The sequence below is a fragment of the Lepisosteus oculatus genome, chromosome 8 (genome assembly GCF_040954835.1).
Source record: "Lepisosteus oculatus isolate fLepOcu1 chromosome 8, fLepOcu1.hap2, whole genome shotgun sequence".
NCBI lineage: Eukaryota > Metazoa > Chordata > Actinopteri > Semionotiformes > Lepisosteidae > Lepisosteus > Lepisosteus oculatus.
Window position 1 is genome coordinate 4,541,309 of NC_090703.1, and position 21,778 is coordinate 4,563,086.

General features: G+C 37.8%; 1 protein-coding gene across 3 annotated transcripts in view; it reads left to right on the forward strand.

Annotated features, from left to right (window-relative positions):
- The first annotated feature begins 349 nt into the window (after positions 1-349).
- The window catches only part of mipol1 (mirror-image polydactyly 1), a 72,428-nt gene continuing 50,999 nt past the window's right edge, over positions 350-21,778 (forward strand). The window contains exons 1-3 of one of the 3 annotated variants that reach the window (XM_015350581.2): positions 350-542; positions 1,265-1,503; positions 4,171-4,262. In XM_015350581.2, coding sequence (XP_015206067.2) covers positions 1,412-1,503; positions 4,171-4,262 — 184 coding nt within the window. In that variant the 5' untranslated portion in view covers positions 350-542; positions 1,265-1,411. Of the gene's footprint in view, positions 543-1,264; positions 1,504-1,537; positions 1,714-4,170; positions 4,263-21,778 lie in introns of those variants that run through there. The other 2 variants (XM_015350582.2, XM_015350583.2) reach the window with 2 other exon arrangements.

Here is a 21,778-nt window from a genome sequence, read left to right on the forward strand (position 1 = left end):
ACCCCAGAAATACAAAAAAAAGGAGACAGAATATTAAAATAGATACAGAAATAGACACTTCACACCCAGGGGAATTGACAAGCTAAAAGTTATACTTTTTACATATTTTCATTGTATGGAAATATCTCCATTGCCTTTTGATTCTTTAAATTTCTAATAGAATTCAAATAAAAAGGGAATTCAACTTTAAAAGCATGGATAGGGTGAGCAGTATTAGACCATTTACTTTTGTGGCTGAAGTATTCAGCCCAAATAATGGCTGACTAGTGTACTTTCCCTTTCCTTATCCAAAGCGTTCGACTGCCCTCTTCAGGATTCACAGCGCCCCACTTGCCTGCAACCAGACACCTCACTCACTCCAGGGCATTTTCTCTCGTCGTCTTCCCAAGTGGAAACGTGACATCAGCGGAAGAAAAAGTTTCTCTGTTAGGACACAAATCCGAACAACAACAACAACAACAATAATAATAATATATAGAAGTTACTAGCCGTGATATAAACAGAAAATCACCATCGGTCTGCTCGAGAACCTGTCTTTTTCGGTAAGTGATGTGTACCGCTGTGTTTGTTGTTTCCCAAAGTGTAAACAGGTGACTACAGTTTTAATCAAGAAAACTACAAGTACACATGTCGAAGAACCTACAAGTTGTGAAATCGCGGACGTTGTGCTCATGACACGATTTTCAATAACTCTTTTTTTAAATAGATGCACGTAGATGTGTCTCGCTGTTCCAAGAAAAAAAAAGTTAAAAGTATGATTTTGTTTTTAAACGGACATAAAGTAGGATAGGATAATGCACTGGAGGATTAAAAAAAATACATTTTAAATATCTGTCTCCCATTAAAAAATTAAACCCACCTGAAATGCGAAAAAAAAGGTGTCTGTTCTCAAATTATGTTTTATATGAAATCGATGCGATAGTTCTGCAAAAAAGAAGCATATATTGCATATATTTGCAAAAAGCTGAAGGCTGAAATAATTCGTCATTGTATATCCTACCAAAATACGAATTGAGTGAGAGAGAAAAAATGCAATTCACGAAGAATTGACTTAAAACAAATCCAATGAATATTCGTTTTCACAACCAGGCTCAGATGGGAGTTCTGTTCATCTGACGTTCATTAAAATACTTTGTAAAATAATGTTGGTAATATCAGAACCGCATGGGTGGTGTGGGGGGAGTTGAAAGTTTCGACCACGGTGACACGTATTTGATTGTTAAAGATAAAAGGTGCTCAACAACAACAACTACATTGTTTCCAGAACAATTCCGCAGCCGGTGACCTGGAAGTGCTCGCGGTTTCTGCTTCGGCCCAGTGCTGCTGGAGACGCTGTCGGGGGGGAGGCAGGGGGTCTGCTCTGTGAGAAACACCCCCCGGGCATGGAGCAGGACAGGGCTCTGCTGGGCCGATGCACGCTAGCAGCCGGGCTCCTGACTTGCACAGCGCCCTTCAGAGGGTTAAACGGAAAATGGCGAGTTTGCAAGGCGAACTTGCCGAAATGTAAGTGCGCTTGCTGCTGTGGTCTCTCTGTTGTTGGTCCCGGTCTTCAAACGCACGGCTGAGACCGGTGCAACAGTAACAGGGCGCCTCGGCTCTCCTGACCCAAGAGTATCGGCGAAGGTCGAACCGGAGGTGCAATTTCGTGTCTGTGCGACTCGCGTTTGTGTTCCGCTCGCCTGTATTGTTGACTGTCCAGCTGTCACTCATCATGTATTTTACACCCAATCCAAGGCATGCTTTATGGCATTGCACGTTATCACATTTTTTACTTTTCAACGTTTACTTAACCACAGTTTTTTTTTCTCTTACAGCTAACATTGTTTCTGTGCACCCGGCGCTATTGTTTTACATTTACTTTATATATGATTGTCCTGTTAATAGTGTATACTGTCAATGTATTTAACATTCTCATTCACTCCTAATTTTTCCATCAGTTGTGAAATCACTATTTTCTCTTGTTTTTCGAAAACTTTAAACATTCTCTGGAAAGTATCCTAGCTATATAAAGTAAAAAAAAAAAGAAACAGTAAATGTTTCACAGGAAAAGTATTCGACCTAATTGCTATAACACCCTCGTGGTCGGTAAATAAAGAATGAAGTACAGTGTCCCCATATTGCAATTAGTTAAAACTGCGTAAAGAGAGCTAGATGGTTTTCGTTTTGCTGATCATAGGAAGAGGTTATGTCAGACCACAATCTGTTTTAGAAACAAGATATTGAACATGTTGTTGTTCGCTTGAGCAGCGGAGAGGAACCTGCAAAGACTGGTTTCTGGTTACGAATATGGCTCTTAAAATGGTTTGTTTTGTTTGCTAATGTCAGTCTCCGCACTAGATAATGAGTATCCCTAGAGTTAACAGGTTTATCCAAGAAAATAGTTTAAACCTTATGCTGATTTTATCTTCCTTAGCCCACTGAATCTAGGCAGGTGTGAGCCTGGCCAGTACCTGGATGGTTGACCTGGGAGAAATTAAGGTTCCTGCTGTAAGATGTGTTAGAGGGGCCAGTAGGGGGCGCTCATCCCACGGTCTGTATGGGTCCTAGTGCCCATAACTTATAGTGGATAGGACACTATACTGTAAAAAGGCACCGTCCTTCGGTTGCGATATAAAACCAAGGTCCTGACTCTCTGTGGTCATTAAAAATCCCAGGGCATTTCTTGAAAAGAGTAGGGGTGTAACCCCGGCATCCTGGCCAAATTTCCCCCTGTCCTTTACCAATCATGGCTTCCTAATAATTCCTATCTATGAACTGGCTTCATCACCAGAAAAGGGCTATATAAGTGTAAGGAATTATTATTATTTAGGAAATGCTCATAATCTGTTTTCCTATAAGACTGCAAAAACTCCATCATTGTTCATTGCCTGAGAAAACCTTCACACTTTGCTCTCGGGATGAAATGCCAGATCAGACAAACAGGTGCCAGGGAACCCACTGAATCTCAAGGACTGGAGCCACCAGTCGCTGGGCACAGAGTGACTCTGAAGCGTGGTGGTGCAGGGGAGCACTGTGTCATGGCAGTTAACGCTGCTGCCTCACAGCTCAGTTCCAGCTAGGGCATCTTCTGTGTGGAGTTTGCATGTTCAGTTTTGTCCCCCAGTTTCTTCTCACCTCCGAAAGATGTGTTGTCAAGGTGAGCTGGTGTTTCTGAAAGGTCATTGTCCTTGTCCCTGACTGTGTGGGTGCTGTATTCCACACAGGGCATAATCACACCTTGCTGTGGCCTGTACCAGAACTGAGAAGCTTTCCGATAATTGGTAGCGAATGAGGCAGTATGGCACTCCTCATCATCCATGCTTTCGTAGTTATTTTTCTCTTTTCCCTCTAGGGGGAAGCCTTGACCTATTTATTAATCTTTAAAAATTAAGAGGTCAGAGTGCAGAATTGGAAAGAACACAGAGCTTTCTTTCCCAGAGGGAGAGACACCAAGCCAATATTCCTGCCCGCTCCAATGCTTAGCAGTGAAATGCAAACTTGGTCTTCTTTTGCAAAACTTGTAATGAAATCAGATTTTTCTAAACAGTTTTTGTTCTTTTTTTTTCTCTTTCATTCATCTTCTTTTTTGATATCTTGGTTGTGCGAAATGTACACTATCTAAACCCTTCTTTAAGCTTTCTCTATACTTTGTTATGAGAGAGATTAGCTCTAACCGCTTTGTAATCTGTTAAGATGTTCATGTGATAAGCTTGTCTCACTCAATTAAAAACTAAGAAGTTATTTAAAAGTTTCTTGTAGCACACTGGCTATGTAGGTTGTTGTCAGACCCTATGTGTCATTTTTTTTCTCTAAAAATCGAGATGCATAAATTGCAGTAAATTCATAGGTGTATAATTTTAATTAATTAACTGTTAATTTCCCTCTCTGAAATGACCTTTTTCTAAATCATTAGCCATTGGGTGTGATATTATGACAATATTAATTAACATTTTCACTGCAAATACTCTTCTGTAATTATTTTGCTTTGCCATAATCACTCTCTCTTTGATGTTGTTTAGCCAGCTGTATAGAACGTTTTCATTCTTGAATTAAAATTTTTTCTTAAACTTTTCATTATATCCGTCTGAATGTGATAGGACCAGCACTATGCATGCACTGTGCTGAATTAACAGATGTTCTAAATTAGTTGAATAATTGTGACGCTTTGTTTCTTTGTTTCTTGTGATAAAGGACGGAATCCTTAGAGTGCAAAGTGGAGCCCAGAACTGTATTACAGACGCAAAATCAAAACCTGAAAGATTTGCGTATTGATATGTACAAAGGTAAGTGGGCGGTTTTTAGCACCTTTTTCATTTGAACAGTTCATTTACACAGAACCGTTGGCAAATGCTGGCTGGTAGCATAACAATGGCATATGAATTTATGCAGCATTAGATGGTAAAATGATTCATTTCTCTAGTATTTCTTTTTTATTTGTAAGTGTTTTGCCTGTAGGGAGACTTCTATTAGATTTTGCTAAGAGAAAACTTTATTATATAGGTTTAGATCATTCTAAGTGCAATTATTTTTATTTGTATGGTTTTCTTAATGATCTGAATTGAGCTAAGTAGCATGGACATCCTGTTGAGGTCCATTCCCATGATGAATTGTGTTATGCCACTCACAGGTCATATAATTAATATGATGCGTTGCATGACAGTGTGATTAGTGTTGCTATAAACATGGCATTTTATTTTGACTAAACACCTTTATTAATACAGAATCAGCCTGAAAGGCATCTTTACTTGACTAGATCTAAGGGGCCAGAAGACACTTTCTTAATTAAATTGCATCACAGTCATTGCATTATTTTTCCTGTGTAAAATATGACAGGTTATTCCATTCCTGTTAATGTCTTTAAAGCAGTTTGAGGGTGGTATTTTTAAGTGTAGTAATTCTGTAGTGTTTCAAGTATGCAAGCCGGAGAATGCTCAAGAATATGGGCAGGCCAAGTCAATTATACATTCTTACACATACAGGAGTACTGCTTGCTCCTGAATAGAAAAATCTTCCAAGTGAATCAGTTTAGCTTATATGCAGTATATTTAAGAAGATGCTTACATAAAAAAAACGTTTCCTGCATTTATTAGAAAATGAACACACAGGGATTACAGTTCAAAGGAAGTTTCTCACAATAAAACAGATTAACGAGTACTATAACTGGAAAAATCTTTGCTAGTCTTGATGAGATATCAGGTGTACAGGTTTTATTTACTAAGATTGTCACCAATTTCATGGTTCAGCTTGTTAAATTGTCAAAATTTTCAGGTTTTTCCTTTTTTATGTTAACCTTGTAAAACTGCTGCAAGGGTCATCATAATTTTAGTAAAAATACCTTTAGGGGCCACAAGAGAGTGCAGGTATCTTTGAAATATTTTCAATATAACCTTTTCACTCTTTCTCACAGACTTCTCTGGCATGTTTCTGCAAAACATGCATCAGTTATAAAGACTTGTTGTTGAAAAGTTGTAAAATTGCTCATCAGATTTGAAACATGCCACCCTTTTCTCTCTCTAATGTACAATTATTTTTGTTATAACCTGCCAGTGCATTGCAAGTTTGCTTTTAAACAACTTTGTAATCATATGATGCTCAGTCAAATGTTTTCAAGACTTTGCTCGCGTATAAAAAATGCCTGTGGGGTCAGTGTTTGACATTTAAAATGAAGCCTGTAAACTGTGGCATTCTTCCTTGTAAAACAGAATACAGGTTTGGCAGATTTTCAACACCATTAGTATTTCTGATGCTGGATCCTTCACACATTCGAAACAGTTACACATCCTTGATGGATATCTGCAAAGTAAACACAGATTTGCATTTGTTACTGTGCTCTGTCCAACTAATGGGTGAGTCACCTAGTTTAACATTTGAGAAAAGTTGCTCACATGATGACAAGCACCTTCATACCTAAGGGGAAATTAGTATTCAGTGGCTTTAATAGATATTCCGTAGCACTGTTAAAGTAGTACTACCTGGTTCAGAAATCAATATTTGCTCCAATAAATAAATCAGTAAATTACACCGCTGGAGCAGCAGGGCATTAATTCAATATGCCTGCTTAAAACAAAGGTAGAGAGATTTCTGTATTCACTGCAATTTTAGGAAATTCATTAATCTGTAACATTGGTGGACACAATTCAAAACCAAATAAAAAATGACTAAACTGTACACATCTGACGCCTAGTGGTAAAATATCAAGGTTTTCTTTAACATGCTTTGAGCAATCATGTCTACCGCAGGAAAACAAGATCCCCAATATGAGTATACCTCTGGGGCTCAATCTTGTCTAGCTCATGAACAACAAGGAACAACATTAGTTTCTTTTTATTATCTTCTGAATTACAGGTATTGCGTTAAGGTTGTTCAGCATGGTTCTTTTTTGGGATAGAGCAACATCCTGGTGTTAATCTAGTTAACCGCTACATCCTTGTGGTGTTACCCTGAAAACAGGGAAGCAGGATTCTTCCGAACCCTCCAGCACTGTCCGTTTGTCACAAGGACAGTTCCTTTGAGCACCTCACGTCTCTGGCACTGGGGCGGAGACAGCGACTGCGAGTACATCCTGCACATATCCTGTTGGCTCTGCCCCACTCTCCATCAGTCATCGGGCTAATCCTAACAGAGAGTCAGGCCCTGTCAGTCACGCCTGAAGACTGTCGTTCTAATAAATACAACAGACCCAAACATTTTCTTTCAGGGCTTTGGCGGCAGTAGGCTTCCAGATATCGCCACCAGAAGTGATTCTGATCGTTTCTAATGTGGTTTGAAGGTTGATTTAATGCATCATTATTAACCTTTTCAACAATGTCTTTGTGTGCCTTTGTGTCTGGTGCTGATGAGCTCTAATCCTCCTCAATTAACGAATGAGGTCATTCATCATTAGCAGGCCTTAAAATGAATTCTTAATTCCTTTTAAAACCCAGAACACTTCACTGCTCCTATCTGAACCATTAATATGTCTGTTCCAGTTTCACAGGTCAAACTGAAAGATACACAGTGCAATTACCACAAATAATTTGGCATTAATCTTCAGGGCGTTTTCTTTCTCATTGAATTCACATGAAATCATCAGTATCCAAAACACTGTTAATCATTATTTCAAAAATAATTAAGATTATTTTTGAGGGTCAGTTGCCAAGGCTGATATTTCCAGACTCAGGATTTAGAGATTTGGTTTTGTGGGTGTTAATATTTTGTATCGATAAATGTTAACTTTTCAACCCCCAGAATAAGATGGCAGCATTATAGTTTTGTCCTAAATGTTTATATAAGTTTACATGACCTACTGTAAATGTGCTGTAAGCAGAAATTGTTGACTGTTTTGTGAAACACTTGAATAATTGTTGGCTGTGACCCTTTTCTCTCTTTGTTTAAATTCGACTTAAGCATGGTAACAAAGGAGATTGTGCTATTTATATGCAAAAGTCTTGTGCGTGGTTTTAGTGTTGTAAGGATCTCCCATCAGTTAAAAGCAGGGATAAGGAGAAGAAGAGAAAGTGTAACCACAAGCACTAAAGAATGCACTCTCACTGTAAGGCGTACTTAGATATGTCCATCCACTCACAGACAGAGCCCACAGTGAAAACCAGACTAGTTCTTTCCACCCTTTATTGTTTGTTATACTAGAGAAATTCTTCAGATTCATCCTCACACATGCCTTTTCCTGGCTTCCAGCGTGTCTGTCATCAGTGGGTGACCAAGTGGAAATTGCTACAATACTTTCAGGTTTATTTTAGGCACAGGACATTCTCAAAATAATCTGAGGTTTTTGAAGGAATTCTTGACTGGCACTGAAAGATCTTATTTTTTCCTTAAGTGAAACAGTTGTTACAAAGGTACTTGTGGACTCTGTATTTCTCAGTGCTGCTATACCCGGTGAAAAAGTGCTATTGAAAGCTTTGAGTGATGAGCAGTAAACACTCAAGTACTTTCTGAAACAGCCTATGACTCAGTATAAGTACAGTGACACCTTTCCTTTGTTCGGTGGAGAGTACAAAAGACTGTGGCTCTCATATAGTAGAGCATTCTACAAATGAGGGCATGGGTGAAGATTATATCATGCGATGTTTATCTTTAAAATATAGCATTGAACTGTTGAATTTGCTTTGTTAAGTGAGACGTCATTATGAAATCTGCTATATAAATGTAACCTCTGTAAACAAGCTTCCACAAGTTAATTTTTCCATGGGAATGTGGAAAGAAAGACTTAGTATCTTGTTATAAATGTTGTAAAGTAAAACTTAATTCTTATAATGGGCATTTATTTGTATCCATTTGTTTTTAAATGTTTCACAAGCTGCCCAGTATTTTCTTCAAGCTGTTGTGCTAGTTCAAGTGAGTTCCAATAGCTCTTGGTTCACCTTACAGAAAAGCGTGACATGGTTTGATGCAGTTAAAGCTCTGCTGGATGTAATAACATGACAGAAATGCCAAGCTTGGTAGACAAGGAGATGGAAACTCCATCCCATCTCCTCAGCGGGTGGTCTCCTGAGGACAATGTGACTGGTGGCTCTTCCGTCAGTTTTTTTTACATTCATAGAAAAACACTCCAGGCATCTGACAGCAGGCAGCTGTAGTGCTGTGTTAGTTAAAGGTATGCACAGGAATATTTTAGTCTTCGTTTATTAACACGACATTAACATATTAACATTTTATCTTTCAGCATCAAGAAAAGTAAAAGCTTTCTCTTCCCTCAGACCACCAAGTTGTGTACTACGGTATTAGTGAAGTTAGGAGATTTTTACGGATTTATTGGTTTTTCTTAAGACAGTCTTGACTCAGCCAGCCACATGTATTGTCTTGGGGCTTTACAATGGACTTGGAGCACCAGGTGAACACAAATTGGACAAAATGAGAAGGAATCAGGAGCAGATGTTTCAGATGTTTTTAATAGGTGCCTTGTATGTTTTTTCTTGTAGTTTAGAAATGTCTGTTTTGTGGACAAATGCGTCCTACCAGTGATACATTTTGGTCAGATGGGTCCAACAGCATAGAAAGCAAAAGAAAAAGAAAGAAGAATGAGACTCCTTTTGCTCTTAAGGAATTTTGAATGGCACCACATGCCTGTTAATACTAACCATTCAACTGGTAATTCTTTTAAATTAGTCATAGCACCAAATTGATTTATGTTTGCGATCCCTTCTTAAAGAGGGAGATGACTTAAAGTGCATAACTTTACAAAAAAGCTTTCCAAATTTTCTTATGAAATAAAAATGGTTCTCGGGCAATTTCTACTTATCTTTACAAACACCTCCAATGCAAGCAATTATTTTGCTGTTCCCTGTGAAAAACAGCTTTGAAAAACAGTAGATTTCATGGGTAAAATGGATTAAGTAAGCAAGATGCTGTGCTAATAGGCAAGATAGATGAGCTCTCATATCAGATAATTCTCTGGATTAACAGTTTACGTTCTTTGCTGTCCTGGCTGTCTTTTGATGAACAGCATTTGCTAATCACTACAGAACTTGGTTTCCAACTACCTGCAGTTAGCCATCTACTCAGAGCAGAAAATAGACACAACTGACTTGACAGTGAACCACAGATGTGCTGTAACTGTTTAAAAAAGGTGCAATTCAAGCATTTACTGCTGTTTCTAATACTTAAACTCAGATGATAACTCGAATCCTTTACATTTTCTCCTTTTTTCTCACTTTGTCACCACCTTATTGCATTTCTTAGGTATTCTCTATTAATGGCACAAGGAAATAGTATCTTAGAATTAAATACTGTTTGTATTGATAAATACCGATTGAGCTACTCCTGTTGCAGTATCCACTGGAGGTTTCCTACACGGTTGTGTGACTTCTCTTTGTTTTCTGTTGGTTTGTCTCTGTCCAGTAAAGAAGCTGTGAGTGGGAAAACAAAATTCACACACTATCTGAACCTGTTTCTTTTAACGTATTCTGCAGCTGCATACTTCGCAGTAGGCCCTATGATATCCTAGGGATCATTGCCGAATTGCGGATTCATCAATATTCTCTGCAAGAATCACGGAATGTTTGCAGACTGTTTGCTTTAGAACTCCGTCTTTTGTCTCACACTTGTTAGAATGAACTGCTGCACGACAGGTTGAAGCACGCATTGCATTCACCAGTTCGAAAGACACTTTATTCTCCTTGTGTTCCCGTTCATGGCAAAGCATACAAAAAAAGGTGTTTTAAGAAGAGATTAGGAAAACAAAAGTTAAATGCCAGCTGGGAATGCCATCTACACTGACATAATCAATTGCTTCACATTGTTTCATCTTTTGGTTTTAAAAACATCAGTTAATCACAATGTTTTATTTCTTTACCTGAAGCTATTAATGGAAATCCAGTCTTTTAAATTGCTTTATACCTGATAAAAGTTCATTGCTGCCATATTTACAGCTGGATGAACAGACCTGAGAGAAAAGGAGAATGAAGTTTTGGCAGCACTCAATACTTGTAATCTGGAACCCCCAGATCAATAAAGTTACTAATACAGTATCTTCCTCCTGCGGGCTCTGAAAATTAAAGTGAAGGATTGTCAGTTTTTTTTCAGCCTGGGCTTATAAACTTTGACTTCTTCTAACTTTGAAAACAGGGTGATTTGTCCGCCAGAAAAACCTGAATAACAACTGGAAGATTATGTGTCTCCTGTAAACCTTCCAGTGTAAAACATCAAATAAAATGTTAAAAGCCTGAGCCAATGCTAACTATTCAAAGACCTTTGCAAAAATTATTGCAAAACGTTGGTTATCAGGGTGAAATGAAAATTTGTATTGACAAAAGCCACAGCGCAAGAACGAAGTTTGACCGCATGGTAACCTCCTCTTAAAATGTTGAACTCCTCCCTGTCTGTTTTCAGGTAATCTGAAAGAGGCTATTCAGAGTTTTAGCATGAATCATAAAAGTTCCATTCCCCTGTCATGATGTTGTACTTAATTGGGCCTTTCAAGTACAATGAAACTTTGTTTCGCATGATAAATGATGCTTAGTGTATGTGGAGGTGGTTTACATTGTATCAGCTGGAAGTTTATATAGCATATACCAGTTCAACTCAGCGCTCCACAACATTCCAACCTGGTTCAAAAACCTGAGAAAGTCCTCTTCTGTCCTTGTGTCATCCTTTCAGACATGTTTAATTCCATGTTTGGGTTAGACTTGCTTTGCTGTTACAATTACTGTGGCTTTCCTATGGTGCAAGATCATGAAAAATCTTGCTGTTTCAAAAATATAAACTGATAAACAATCCCCTAACATACATGTCCTGAGAAGATAAAAATCCTTGTTTCTATCAGTTCATTATCTGCCCTTTTGTAATATTTTTATCTACTTGGAATTACATTTTCTGTTATTTAGAAGACTGAAATAAAATGTTGGAGAAACTTAGTTCTGCAAAAACGTTTGTTACTGTATGTGCTATTGGTCAGCAGGTTGGTGTAAAATGGGAGTGTATTACATGTGTGCACCCTGAAAAACATGGAAGAAACCTCTTCTCTTGGGTTAATACCTCTATTTATCTCTCAGTCAGGATTTCTAAGGTCAATGCTCCATTTGCATTTGTAAATTTTGTAGAAAATAAAATGGCACTCACTTTAGCTCTTAATGGCTTAACTGGACATTCAGCTGAATGTCACTATAAACAACTGACCCACAAAACTGGTCTTTATTAAAATCAAAATAATTATTTACATTATAAAAGATAATGTTGTTACAGTCATGTTTTTTTCTAAAAAAATGTAACAGTTAAACCTTATCATTGTAGGTAATTGTGATGTAAATTTTACATGCATATAATAAGATGTTAATTACATTAATTATACATCAGATTATCCTTATTTGTTCAGTTGCTAGCTAAATTGATAAGAGCAGTTTGTATTTAATCCTAAGAAAGAACTGGGAATTTCTGTCTATATATTTTAAATATTTTTGTAGTAGAATAATTTTAGGTCGCTGGATTATTTTATCATTAAGGCTGTGCAGCAAAGTTTTAATCTTTTTATTTTCTTTTTACCTGGAAAATGTTGTGGGACGTTTTCGATAGTTAACTTAGGCACAAAAAACTTAATGAAATAAAGATTCTGGTTTTCTTAGTCAGCTCTCACATTCAGAGCGCTGTTTTCACTCCATTTAAATGGAGTGGAGGGGCCAGCTACATACAGTATATAAATACTTTCAGATTATAGGTCACCTTAAATCATCAATTCCTAAATTTAATTTGACCACTGTAGCAGGTGATTTGTACTCTATAGCTATGTAGTCTGGAGACCCTGCCAAGATCAGAAAGAAGAAAAAATCTGAATAGCTCACAAGGACCACAGTTGGTCAATCCTGAAATAAATCAAGCAATTAACCCATTGAGTTGATCAGAACACGAGAATCAGTGATTTAGATAGATAATACTTTATTAATCCCGTAGCGAATTGATGAAAGATTTATGGGTATCCTTTAAGATCTTCTGGGTCTACAGAATCAGAACAGGATTCCCACAGGATTATTTCCCAGCAATTAGTCCAGAAGAATTTTCTGCTTTAATTGGTTGTGCAATTAGTGTATTCAGCCCTTACCTGGATTAGACAAAGTATTACGATTTCCTTTCACACTCTCAGGGTTCTGGGTGTAGTTTGCATAATTACTCCAGTCTTGTCAGGAGCACTATAATGTACTGAACTTTGCTCATGTTGTTGCAGAAAGTAACAGTATGTTGCTTAAATAAAAGTTCCCAAGAGGATCAACTTATTCCAAGGCCGGGGGAAATGAGTTGATAAAAAGCTATGCTAAAATATTGAGGATGTTAAAAAGAATGAGTGAAGTTGGCCACATTCATTATTTTATTACAAATATGTAATTTAAGCATCCTCGGAACAGAAGACTTGGATGGAAAAGGTATATGTAGAATTTGACGTTTAGAAGAAAATCTTCTTGCTGTTGGCTGTCTGGGAAACATCACTTCCACAGTTTCTACCACATCCATGTCGGCAAGCAACTAAACAATTAATTGTGGATCAGTTTATTTTGTTTAGTGATATTAAAAATGTATAAGTGCTTACTTCATATTTCCCAAATAGGTTTTGTCTGATGGGAATGCAGTTTCAAATGTCACACTGATTTTGAAGCCTAAATCTTTCCTTAAAACTTGCTTCTACATGATGCATAAATTAGGGGAGACTGCTATTTGTGTGTTTTTTTACTGTAATACAATGGTCGCTGTTGCAGAAGTTTCACTGTATTTCCTTTGAACGGGGAAAAGAAATTGTTGCTTATGTGGTACTTATGTCTTATGATTAAAGTTAAATTATACGTACTGATGCCTCTAAATAAGACTTCACGCTGAGCAGTTTCATTTCTGCATTGACGCAGAGAGTGAGATTTGTTCCCTAAGATATTCAGGGCCTGATCTTCCTTCGTCGGCAGGAGGTTGCTCTTGCACTGAGTTATTTAGCCTGAAGCAGATGTCTCAGTGCAAATGGGATGCTTCCCCGCGTTAGAAAACCGCTCCTGGATTTCATGGTTATAAAGATGAAATTAGATGGATCCGCAGAAAATTAAGCACTCATCCCATGAATCACAGGTCATTTCACTGCACCTTCTGTTAATGCACATGGATCAGTGAGTCTCATCATGTATATTGTCTTTATAATAGATCTGAGATAGTTCAGCCAGATCTCTTCTGCCTGTGCTGTGATTGACTGGCCTGTTGAGGTCAGGTAACTAAAGTGAAAAAAGAGGGAGTAAAAATGTTTTGGTTGAAAGTTTCAGAGGCATCATTTACATTTACAAATTGACGAAGTGCTTAAAAAAGTCTCTTTAAAACACGGCCTTTAACATGTGAATGCTTTAAGAGGGCCTTTGTGTATTGGGTCTCAGTCTCCTTATTAAGGCAAGAGTCGTATCTGGTTGTACTGTATATTGGACGTGTGTGCATGCATGTAGTCTGTTCCATCTAAACTTCAACAACCCAATTTTTTAACTTTAGACTTTGTAATTTGTATGACTTTGATGGTTCAATGTTGGTTTCCTACATTTGCTTAAAAGAAACTCTGCAGGTTACTAAGAATATTATTTTTGTTTGTTATTAGTGCTATTTTCTTGTAATATATGCCGGGTATCGGTACTATTTTTTCCACTATGTTCTTTGGTGGTACTGGTCCTCTGGAAGTGTAGGTTTGTTTCTTAATTGTTTGCTTGGTAAGTCAATTAAGAGCAAATGCTCATTTACCTAGAGACCTATATATATATTGCATTGCATTTACTGAAAAACTTTGCTCAAGTTTACACCAGCAGTTTTCCAGCTGGGATTTTAACCCACAACCCACTCAAGCATTTTGAGTTCTTTTGAATACTATCTGAAGCACCAGAACCATCTCCATGATGAGGCTCAGTGGTCCTCCAGGGACCAGTTTTATGAAATGCATTCCAAGACAGACAAAGCAGCAAGCCAGAGTGTGAATTTTAAAATGCTGTCTGATTTAGTAGGAAAGCGCAGGCTGTGCGATAATGGTTCAGGAATAAGGAAGAACCTACTGAATGATCCCTGCATAAAATGGCATTTTTCCTTGGTTGTTGCTGTGCTGTATTTTGGCACTGCGTCTTAAGCCAGGATGTGCCAAATAAACATGGCTCCATCTCTGTGGGATTATTCCATTCGATAAGTGGTTTATTTACCAAGGAAAGCCCAATCATGACACTGATTTAGCTAATGGCTAATCTTTCTAAATTCATTCTAGCTATTTTTTTTCAGTCTTGGTGGCCTTAATACAGTAAACCGCAAGTATCGGCTTGCGGAAGCATCGCTATTTGTACTGGCAAACGGGCAAGTTTTATATCTTGCTGACCAATGACAAACGTAAAGGCAAAATTCTAATCCTCATAATGGCCTTCCTCTCGTTCTCCTAGGGATGACAGGACTGTGGGGGTGCTGCAAGTGCAGGCAGATTTTCTTGGTGTGTTTCTTTGAATTCACTGGCAGTTGAAAAACAAGTTAGGCATCGTTGCTACAGAGGAAGCACTTTATCCATTTATTTTCTCTTAGCCTCCAATCCTACATGAGAACACTTACAGCTTTGGCCTATTAGAACATACTGTACCTCTTTTCTCCTTGGCTTATCTCTTGGATATTGAAAATCATTTACACATGACAAAAAACTAAGTTGTAGGTAAACATGCTCTTCATACACGTAATCGTATACATCTTTGTTTAACTGTTTATAGGTAAGACATTTTTTAAGGTCAGTAAGTAATCCAAAATAATAACACTTACAAAGTCCATTAGAGGCACAAATGTTCAGTTTTATCTTCATTGTTTACATATTGCCGTCACCGAAGGCTCAAGTAAATTGGATCAGCCATAGAATTTCTGTTCTTTCCGTGTTAGAAATGCATTTGAAAACGGATTCATCCAGAACAGAAGTCAATGTTTTATCCAGGGCGTTTTGATCAAAGGGGTGATCATTTTTTTTTCTACCTTCCTGCTGTCCTCATATTCAAAATTTCTGGTTGCATCTATTTAACTCAACCAGTTCAGGATTCTTGGCAATGGAGAAACTATTCTCATTTGCATGCACTTGGGAAAAATCCTGTCCGTTACAGGATCTTTAAATGGTCTTCCCCTTTTCCTTGAAAAAGAGGAAGATCATTCCAAGGTTACCTTTCTTCTTCTTCTTAGTAAATTGAAACACTAGCACCCAGCCGTTACAAGTTTTCAGAAATAAACACACTGCGTTGTGAAGTCATATACCTGAACTGCTGCACTCGATTTCCTTTTATTGTCAGTAGTTTGTGTTGATGTTCACTATATCTCCGGTGAATGTTTTATAGTCAGAGTGTGCTAGGGAAACACAATTTGTGACAGTAGAACCTGTCGAAAGCACATAAGAAGTGTTAATGAGGTAGTTAAGTCTCTAGTGAGTGGAGAAATATCACTCTTCAAAAGTATCAAAACATGAAAAGTCAGGAGCAGATTTTTGTAGAAAAAGCCTCTTAAGCCATGTCACAATTTTTTCTTTTTTCACTTTAAATAGCTCTAATTTTCCCGTTGTTTGTTTTGGAATTTGTCTGATCACTTGTTTTGTTTTGTTACACTCTCCTGATTTTGGACTTGTCGGTTACATTTTTTTTCATGTCTTTGTTCATGGCTTTGAACCCTGAGACCGCACCCAAGACAGAAGGAGGAAATGTGGGTATACTCCCCTGACCTTTTGCATACTGTGTTATAGTAGTTCAAGTAGGGAGCTGCGTCAGGCTGCAAAGGAACAGGTAATGGGTTTATTCCATGCTGAAAAGAGAAGAGAGAAACCACAACGTTTCAGCTGTGGAGCCTTCTTCAGGTGTGAGGTACTATGTTATGTACTAAAATAGTGCTCTCTGGAACTGCAGGATAAATGTAATGCCAAGAGTCACCCAATTTACTAAATGAAGTACAAATGACAGTGATCCTTATCCATTTGTTGATGAACAAGGGGCAATGCTGATCTGTTCCTTACCTAGAGTTGTATTGCCCTCATAAATGACAAGACAGCATTGAGCGTGGTTAGTCCAGTTGGAGTGGCCGGTTGTACTGGTTTGCAAGAAGCTACAGAAGAAAACATCAGCCTGCAGGGAAAATTCACCGCCCTCATTCAGAACAAGCGTGCGATGAAATGCGCTGTGGAGTTAAATCGAAACGTGTGAATGCTGCCTGTCAGTTTCTCCAGCATAGTCCAGTGACCCTTTCCTCAAGGAGTGCTGCATTTGTACGTGGGGCCGACCAGAAACCATGCAATTTGTAGCTTAACTCAGTATGATATCTTTGAGTGAATGTAAATGGCCGAAATGCAGATATTGAGGTATTTGTTCTAGCAGCAAGTTGTGTTGTTGAGCTGTGAAGAAGCCCTGATCGAAAACAAGCAAGCAAGCAAGCAAGCAAGCTCGTTGGTTTGTTTAACATGGAACCTCATGAATGACCATGAGCAAGGTGTGTCGCAGATATTATATTACTCTTTACATTTAGGGTTCAATTTATCTTCATGGTTTTTAAAAAGTTTGTGTATCCATGCGAAGGTTAGCCTTGTTAAGAGCCCCTTAGGAACACATTGATCCATAGTATTTTTGATGCTTTTGATCAGTATTTCAAGGAAAGATGCAATGTCTTCATGTTCCCTAACCCTTCAAATTAAACCCACTTAATTTGTGATAATTCATTAATCCGTATTGACTGGGAAAAATAAACCTTGTTACATTTCTGATAGATTTCTGATAAATACAATTTTTATGGAAACCACCTTGTGCACTTGACATGCTGCTTTGTGTGTTAGAATGATAGAAAATAATTATAAATTGCATAAATGAAAATGCATCAAAGATTTTTTTATTAGAGTGTGTTTTAAAAGAGACAAGGCAGTTTTTTTTTCCTAAGGAAAACTCACTCTGTCTGCTACCTCCAGTACAACCTGCTATAATTATAAAATTTAGTGAAGTATTAAAGAAAGCTGGCAGGTGCCTTAGAGTAATACAGTTTTAGATCCTGAACGAAAATCTATTTACATACATAAAATAAATTCAAATCAGCATTTTCTTGTGAAGTGCAAGCACAGGGTACAATTAAACCTGTTTTAAGTTTTTCACCAGATTAATGTCTGAATAAAAATTCATAAAGAATAAGGAAAATGAGGAGGCTGAGCTTCAGGATTCATAGGGATTTTGTATGAAGCCCATTTAATCAGGATAACACTGTTATTAATATTCATAAAGTCAGCTGGAATACAAATGACAGACTGTGGAATCTAGAAACTTTCACTGAGCGAATTTATTAAACGCAGCTTAAAAAATTAATGGAATTTAGTTTATATTAGGGGGAAAGAAAATCCAGTATTGGTTGACCAAAATTGGAATTAGAACTTTCTTTTTAAAAAATTCTATCTTTGACAGACTTCAAAGGCATTCTAAAGAAGTACGATGCATGATTGGTCATTTAAAAGGATTTAAACACATTACGCTGCAGTAATTGTACATGAATAATAAGTAGCCTACAGAGGCAATTAGCTTAAAGTCTACAAAGCTAGAATATGAAAATCACAGAAAGACAGTAAAGGACAAAGAAAAGTGAGAAAAGTTTGAAATGAGGGATCTAATGGTTTTAAAAATCAAGCGCTGTGTTGAGTGAATGGATATGACCTCTTTTTCGGTATGGCTGCTGTAAATAAGTCACTTTGAACTGGTTTAGCTGTGACGGATTACTAGTGAATTTGTATGTATAACGTGCCATAAAATTCTGTGAGTTTTGATTGAGTGAAAGAAGATATGTTTTTTGTTGAATTTTATCACCCTGCAAATGATTTTTATATGCATGTTTTTTTTTTTTACAAAGAAACCCGGGTGTTTTCTAATTAAGGCTACTTTTCTGGACACCCTACATAAAATGTTGTCAAACCAAACACAAAGGTATGTGATGGTCTCTGTAGTGTAAACCAGCAGTTTCCGATTGGCTTATAAAGAGTATAATATAAAGCTTATAAAGAGAAGCATCTAACTCCTGTCCAGTTCATGGTTGAATTATTCCAGGGGTGCTGTGTTAATCAGCCCTGACTGCTTCCATTCAACAGGCCCATGCAAAGACAGAAACCTAAGACTTTTGGACTTGTGTGCATTTTATAGATCTGTTTGTTGATCTACCTACTAGCTGATAACTGCTTCTCAGCCACAGAATTCCTACAAGTAAATGAAGCTTTATTTTAATGCTGACCCACAGAGCCAATTTAACAAATTGGATGTTCATATTGTATTTTAAATATCAATTGGGTTGTTTCTATTAAAGTGGCTTATAAGCATTGCATACCTAGAAAAATAGATAAGTTATGGTACATTATTAGTCCAGTGTTCATTCTTTATCTGTTTTTGCCAAGAGGTGTGTGAAAAACCTGTGCATCAAAATGATACATTTTATTTGTATTTCCAGTGGAATGCTCCTATCAAAATTATCATGATTATATATTATTTCTTTTAGTCTTTTGACACCTATATTACAGTGCATAAATGTAAAACATAATTCACAGCTTAATCAGTCTACCAGTATTATTAAGGATACTGCAAGGAACACATTGGACATGAATATTTTGCTGAATGTCTCTAGCTATACAACAAATAAAACCAAAAGGACAATCTTAATTTTTTTATAATCCTTTTAATTTGTTTCAAATGTTTCCCTTGTGAAACAGGTTTCTTTTTCTTTTTGAACAGAAAATGTGCAAGGATTACTTTTAAGTTCAGTCTATTTATAGAGCGATTGTGCAACTGTGCTAATGCAGGGTTTTTTTTAAAAGGTAGCAACCAAAAACTGGCAACTGTCTACCTTCATAAAAAACGTTTAGGTCCATTGTAAATGTAAGCCTACAATGTTTTTACTCATCTCCTAAAGAGATTTTAAAAAAACTATTCGCTTTGTTCAAAACACAGAACACTTCTGGCAATATTGAATCTTTTTGCATATCAAATCCCTATCCAACACAAGAACTTACTATTTCATTCTGATAGCAGCAAAACTCAGGAATGTAGGTTTCCCAGACCTAACTGAGCTTCGGTCTTATTACTCCTACTTGTCAAAAAAGTATTTAGCTTACTGTATGCAATCAGCTTTAGTATATAACCAATATTTCTTCATTTCTGAGTTAAGCAACACAGAACACATGCAAGAATATGATGGCTTTGTCCGACTGCAGGATATGTCGGCTGTAAAGCTGAACAAATGCTTTAATTGTGCCATGTGTCCTGTTCTGATTTGAGCACCCCGTTAGTACTTTCTTTAGTTCTGCAGTCACGGCTCCAGTGTCCTTAAGATTTGGGAATCACGGCAGATACTGTACACCTCCCAGTCATCGATACTAGGTGAAGGTTAGACTTGAGCTGGTGCTGCCAAGGTGAAGGGGACTTCTAGACGAATTTGTGAGTCAGTAGATCCTCCAGACACGTGGATTTGATGCACAACATTTTGTATTTCCCTTCGTCTATTGGCAATGTGGCACAAAAACATGAAAAACACGGGCCAGTTCTGTAGACATTTGCGAGGTTGCTTAGATTCACATTATTGTGCATTTTACTATACTGCCATCCACGAATGATCTGGTGCAAGCTCTATGCCCACAATGTGCTGCAATTAATCTCCGAGCACCAGACACTCGGACACCAGCTTGTGCTCGGCCAGAGCCTCATGTGGGGAGCTGGCCACCACATGTCAGGGGACCGCCTACTCCGCACCAGTGAAGCTGAGCACGGGGATGTGTGGAAAGCTCAAATATCTATGTGCCTGCGTCTCCTTTAGTCGTATGCTAGTGCCTGTAAAAGCTGCTGCTTGTTCTAAAGCATCACAGGGGGAGGCTTAGCGGAGTCCTGCAGGTCCCCCCTAGAAGAAGTAGCTTGTCTGTTCGTGCCCGACTGCACCCGGTGGTGCTGGCGCGTGCTGGCTTACAACGCAGAGATAACATAATACTGGCATCTGCCCTCACTGCCACCCAGAGAGACAGCCGGCTCCACCAGCAGAGCCCGATCCAGGGCTGCTGACGGACTGCAAGGCGAAGAGCAGCTCGCCCACGCCTCTTCTTTAAGTCACATCTGTTGCGCTCGTTGCCGGGTTTGAACCCTTCGGAGCAGGGCCTCATACAGGGGCCAAGAACTTGCCAAATTATCCCTGCTACTGATGTCGTGCCGACCAGTCTGACAGGCCTGAGGCCTGCTTGGCCTGTAGGACAGGACCCATGTGTATACGCATGTATATCCTCTGTACACCTACATATATAACTCACTACGAACATTGGCTTTATATATATATATGTGTGTGTGTGGAGGGGATATACAGCATGTATACAAGTTTAAATAGATTGTTATAGATTTGTATATCTATAGATCTGTATAGATTTCAAACTCCATTCTACTTTTTTCCTTTCTCAAAATAGCGTGTAACCTTTTTAGAAATGTAGGAATTGAGACTTTCAAGTGACAGGAGAGAACCACTAGAAGTTGGTGATAACTGGCTGATCAAAGAGTCTAGAACATTTAATTTTTTTTACAAGTGTGCTGATTATGCTCGATGTTGTGCTACATTCATGATGCAGCTTCACATTTCAGGGCAACATATGGTTTTGAAGCTCCAACTATTTCAGCAGTTTCCATATAATTGCTGTGATTGGAACACTTCTTTGGGTTCTCTTATTTAATACGTCATCAGTTTAACACCTTGTCTTACATACTTTTATGTACAGCTGGTACTTGGTGATTAATTGGTGCTGGTAAAAGCAATCATTATATCATGACGAATATATGTTTAATGAAAATATATGTTCTATTATTTTTGTAGAAGAAATGATATAATACATAAGAAAATATTCTATAAAGTAAATCTTTTACTTAAAGGATTGCTTAAAGTTTTTTAACTGTAAATCAAAAGAAGGGTTTTTATTTATGATGTGCTACAGCTCTTTCTGGTTTACTATAAACATCGCCACAAGAGGGCAACCTTCTCCCGCGTCTATCGATAGCGAAGCAACAAGCTCTGCTTCGAATGTCAATGTTTCTTGTAATTGCTCCCAGTCTATTTGTTGCTTGCTTACGAATTAACTTGCATTTATGGAACTAAATCATTCCAATCATTTAATTACACCTGAGGAGCTGAACTTTAATTGCTTGCTGCTAACAAGGATCTGATATGGCTTGAGCAGTATTAATTTGATGTTTACTTTTCTGAGTGCTAAAAGCATTAAAATGATTGCGCAATGGGATTACGTTTTGTTAATTGCTGGCATTCATTAACTCGGTAAATGGTGAGGTAGAATGACTGTACATCATGGAGGGATAAAATTATGATTTAAATC